General features: G+C 40.5%; 1 protein-coding gene across 1 annotated transcript in view; it reads right to left on the bottom strand.

Moving 5' to 3' along the window:
• Positions 1 to 1435: 1435 nt before the first annotated feature.
• LOC102314537 (multidrug and toxin extrusion protein 1) overlaps positions 1436 to 5225 on the bottom strand; it is a 16115-nt gene continuing 12325 nt past the window's right edge. The window contains exons 14-16 of the mRNA XM_005944523.2: positions 4893 to 4987; positions 4752 to 4815; positions 1436 to 4678 (exon numbers count right to left, since the gene is read on the bottom strand). Of these exons, the coding sequence (XP_005944585.1) occupies positions 4434 to 4678; positions 4752 to 4815; positions 4893 to 4987 (404 nt within the window). The 3' untranslated portion in view covers positions 1436 to 4433. The remainder of the gene's footprint in view (positions 4679 to 4751; positions 4816 to 4892; positions 4988 to 5225) is intronic.

Raw genomic sequence — 5225 nt, 5'->3', positions numbered from 1 at the left:
TCTGGTTTAGGGGAAGGATACAGAAAGCTGTCTCAGAGATTTCAGCTGTCTGTTTCCACAGTTAGGAACATGTTGAGAAAATGGGAGACCTCAGCCTCAGTTCAAGTTAAGGTTCGAAGTGTCAGGCCAAGAAAAATCTCGGATAGACAGAAGCGACGAATGGTGAGAACAGTCAGTCAACCCACAGACCAGCACCAAAGACCTACAACATCATCTTCCAGCTGATGGAGTCACTGTGCAAAGCGGAAGCTGCACCGGGGCTGGATCTTTCAACAAGACAACAAAATCAAAAAATCCACTAAGGCATTCATGCAGAGGAACAAGTACAACATGGCCATCTCAGTCCCCAGACCTGAATATTATTGAAAATCTGTGGTGTGAGTTAAAGAGAGCTGTCCATGTTCTGAAGCCATCAAACCTGAATGAACTAGAGATGTTTTGTAAAGAGGAATGGTCCAAAATACCTTCAACCACAATCCAGACTCTAACTGGAATCTACAGGAAGCGTTTAGACTGTGATTTCTCCAAAAGGTGGATCTACTAAATATTGATTTTATTTCTTTTTTTGTGGTTCCCAAATTTATACATCTGCCTGATTTTGTTTAAACAATTATTGCACACTTTCTGTAAATCCAATAAACTTCATTTCACTTCTCAAATATCACTGTGTGTGTCTCCTATATGATATATTTAACTGACATTTTTTATTGTAACAACCAACGATTTATACAGGGAAATAATGACTATTAACAAGGTTGCCCAAACTTTTGCATCCCACTGTAGTTGTCCAAATATTACTGAGGGCAAAGTTCAGTCTGCTGAATGCATGAGGAAACCATATACAGACAGTAACCACATCTGCATGGATCACTGGCACTATCGTAATTAATACGGAGTCTCTGAACAGCCCTCTCTCTTTCAGACTGGGCAACCAGGCTACGTCTTTGGAGGCAGGATAAACTGATGCTTGCAACAATCACCTTGTTTACTATGTGTGTTAACTTGTGAAGCCATTAATCTGCATTAACCAGATTAGCAATAACAAGAAAATTAGTGAACTGCAATAATCCATGAAGCTGCAGCCTTACTGCTTTTAAATGATGCACTTGATGTACAATGATCTCAGATTACCTGCTGCAGAACCTCGACCACAGTGGCATGCCATTATATTTAAAAAGGACACAGTGAGTCTGTGCAGAGAGCCAAGACAGCTGTAGTAATGCTGAAGTACTGCTCCTTGACTCCAGCTGAGAGGTCTGTCATTGGTCAAAATCTTGATTCAGGCTCAGATGCAGAAACTGCAAGCATGAAAAGTGCGTACCCTCCCTCTGAAATCCTGAACTTTGTGCACCACATTGCTAACTCTATTTAATCAGCCAAAATAAATGGCTCATTATACTCTGCTTCCAATGTCTCTGCATTTCAGTCCATTTTTACTCTCTAAAACATGACAGATAAAACTTTCAGTTTTAATTCACCTATTTCCTCTATTTCAAGCCAGTGCTCTCACACCCTTTACTCTGGTGCTGGAGTACGATATGCATTTTGTGTAACAAACTTCATGTGTGACTTTTCTCTTGTGTTTGGATACAGTGTTTGAAACACTGTATCCAAAATTACTCGAAACTTCAAAAAAAGTTACCAGCTGTGCTTCTGTAGCTAGATGCTGACACATGTAGCCGATACAACTTTACTGACATCTGCAAGTATGACAAGCATGAGGGAGAAAAAAACGTTAGAGCAGGGATGATGTGGTGGGTGCAAGGAGCGGATGCTTGACAGTATTTGCCTTAAACTGCCTGTCAGGTTTAATTATTCCTTAATTAAGTAATAACCCAGAAAACGTTCCATTACTTCAACTGTAAAACCACAGAACAAGTGACATAACCACATATAACCAGCAGGGTGTTCTAAAGCACCGATGCTTATTGTATGGCGTCAGTAAACGGTGAATATGGTTTTGCAAAGATAAATGGTGATGTTTGGGTAAGTATATAGATCAGACTGTACTCTAGTGTCAGATATTGGTTTATCTGGACAGACGAGAAAGCAGTGAATAACATGAACAGAGTACTGCTACAAAGCTTATTCAAACTATAAGATAATCTTAAATAATCTTTAACAGACAGACGGGTGGTAAACAGCAGATTAATCCACATTGTGACTGACTTCCTACCCAAAACTGAATTTCAAAAAGGACAGATCACAGCTGTTTTACTCACCAGGTGGTGTTCCTCCTCAGTCTGCTGTACTTGAGTAAGAGCACTTTTTTATGCTTGAATTAGGTTTTTATTTTTCCATCTTCAGCGGCAGCAAAAAGTGTCATAAAGTCTATAAAACTAAATGTTTTGTTTTCTAGTCCTTTATCATTGCTATAACTAATTACACAACCAAACATGCAATAACTCTCTAGGGGCGTTTACAGTGTCTCTGCTCTGAAAACTCCTAATTAGGAGTCTTTCTGTTCAGTGACCGTGAGGTCCTGCAAAGCAAATGCTTCCTCTGGGAGGAAGAATTACTGGGTGGAATCAGGCTCTGTGGAGAAGGTGACCCACCCCACTAAGGGGAAAGGGGATCTTGCTCCGCTCCTAACCACAAGGGTGTATTACTTGTCTTTGTTGCTTCACCACTAGTTTTCTTGATCATCTCTATCGTCCAGCTTCATCAGAAGCAGAGTGTTAGAGAGGGTAAATGACAATATTTCAAGGCTTCCCTGGATTTCTTTCCTTCTGTGAACACAAAAAACTTATAGTAAAAACTGTATTATGCACTCCCACTGTCTTTCTGGACCTCAGCTCAGGATGGGACTCTATTGACCTCTTATATGCCTCTTGTATAACAGGATGTTGGCTGACTCCTGCTGCCAGCCCTCGAGTGGACAAGCTGCTTGTCTTGGAAATGAGTTATGTCAGGTCAGTTGGCTTATCTGAACAGTCATCAGGAGGAACAATGCCACAAATTTTGTGAGCTAACAAGAAAACCAAAACATGCTAAATCACATGATTAAGGTCATGCACCACACTGTGCTGTGATTTGTTATCGTCTTCCACATTTAGTTTTTATTGGGTCTCATTTCTCAAATTGCAAATTCTCCATTCCTCTCCGTGCATCTTAGTCCCTGAAACTAGGTATGTGGCAATGGAGTGAAGCAGGGGACGCAGGTTTCCTGCTCGTCCTAAAGTCCACAATCAAGATGATTGTGCTCGCACCGCATTGACAAAGGAGTCAACCACAGCCCGGTACTCTCTCTCAACACCCACATTGATCCATCCAACCACTGCAGAGTCATCAGAAAACCTCTGAAGATGACAGGTCTCTGTGCAGTGGTGGAAGTCAACAATCCAGGACACAAGAGAGGCATCCAGCTGCATTTCAATCTGATGCCACTACTAAAAAAGTTCAACAAAGACTGTTCTTTTTAAGGAAAATGAGATCCTTTAATGTCTCATCTGAGATGTTGTCTTTGTTTTGTAGTTTTATTGAATGATGTCTTTTCACTGCCTGGTTTGGTAACCTGACGGTGAAGAATAAGAATAAGTTTGGACTTCTGGTAAAAACTACTAGCAAAATTTCAGGGCACTGGCAAGATGGACTTTTTGCCATTTACAACAAAAATATGCTTAGGAAGGCTCATTCTAGTGTTAATTGTTTGAACCATCCACTTCACAGTGAGTTTGAGTTGTTGCCTTCTGGGCGCCGTTTTAGAGTACCTTTGAGGAAGACCAAGACTCCAGGTTTCTTTTATCCCTGCTGCATCCCATCTCCTTAGTGGCAAATGACCGTCCTGTGACTTTCTATTACTATTATTGTCATTATTATTTTATATTATTGTTTTGTTTACTTTTATTTTGCCTGCTGCTAAACTAATTTCACCCTGTGGGACAATAAAGAATTTGAATTGAATTGGCTGTGACCGAGTGGATAATGTCACATGTGGGGTTAGCAGAGGGAGGCACAGAAACAGCCACCAAGATTAGATGGGTAAAAAAATCTGACTTCAGAGTCGAACTGTGCTAGATTTGCTATTATGGACATTGATAATTAACAGTACTGGTTGTTTGATGAAACTGTCTGAGAAGATGTCATTTATTGCATGGGCTGATATGTATCTGAATGTGAATCTAATCTTTATTTAAAACATATAATTAGCAAACATTAATAAACACTAAAAAAAACCTTATATGAAATCAGAAATACAACTATTATTAGCTATTAGCTATAAATAAATATGCTATTTAATACATAGTTTCTGTGAAAGAAACATAATTAGACAGAAGAGATAGCTAAATTAAATTCTTTAATTTTCTTTTGGTATTTCTGATATCTTTTTGTGATATATTGATTAAGGCAAATAAAAGAAAAAGTGGTATTTTTTGTGTGCACACTAAATATGCGTGTATGTATACACACAACAATACATTTAACCCATTACATCATTTGAGCAGCGGGGTGAGGACGGTGTTGGTAATGACTCCAGCAGCGAGGATGAGGACCATGATGAGTATCGCTAGGCCGCGCCGTAACACCAGCTGTGACACTGACAGAACATCTCCCACTGTAGTGGTGTTGGTGGTTTGACTCTCTTCTGGTATTTGCACCTCCATGTATACGTGGTCCACCCCGGCGCTCTCACCACTGGATGCAATAGTACTGATTGGGGTCTGGATGTGATTAGAGTCTAGGGTTTGGAAAGAGAAGTATGAATAAGACACTGTAATAACGGGAATGTTTCAGCCAGTTTTCCCACTCACCTCTATTTTCCATCTTGATCGTGTCTTTTTCTTCTTTGACGCAGACTCCTGCTCGCACTTCAGCCTGATCAGACACAACAGTTAATGACATGCTTTGATGAGTGAAAGTGTAATAAACTGTCAATAGATGCAGGTGTGCACCTCTTCAGCAGCCTTCTTCCAATCGAGTTTGCACAAAAATGTGATGAAAAAGATCGACTGCACTAACACGCAAACCGTAAGGCCTGTCCAAAACCCTACAGCAGAAAAAACAGAAGAAGAAGAGTTTTAATAGTTTTTCTGACAAGCAGGAAGTACATTTAATTTCTGACCGCAGCACGCATTTGTCACAACCCACCTGTAACCTGAAAGACTTAACATACACTGGTTATTCAGCTGGAATAAACAGGCTTGAACCTTCTGTGGTGTGTGCAGGGGCGGAGCGTGGGGGTGGCTTACTGGGCTTAAGCCCGGGTTGTTTTGTCAGAAGCCCGG

The sequence above is a fragment of the Haplochromis burtoni genome, unplaced genomic scaffold (genome assembly GCF_018398535.1).
Source record: "Haplochromis burtoni strain Fernald_Lab_line unplaced genomic scaffold, NCSU_Asbu1 Contig_233, whole genome shotgun sequence".
In the NCBI taxonomy this organism is placed as follows: Eukaryota; Metazoa; Chordata; class Actinopteri; order Cichliformes; family Cichlidae; genus Haplochromis; species Haplochromis burtoni.
The sequence above is the reverse complement of the archived record's forward strand: the minus strand, read 5'-3'. Positions and strand labels throughout refer to the sequence as shown.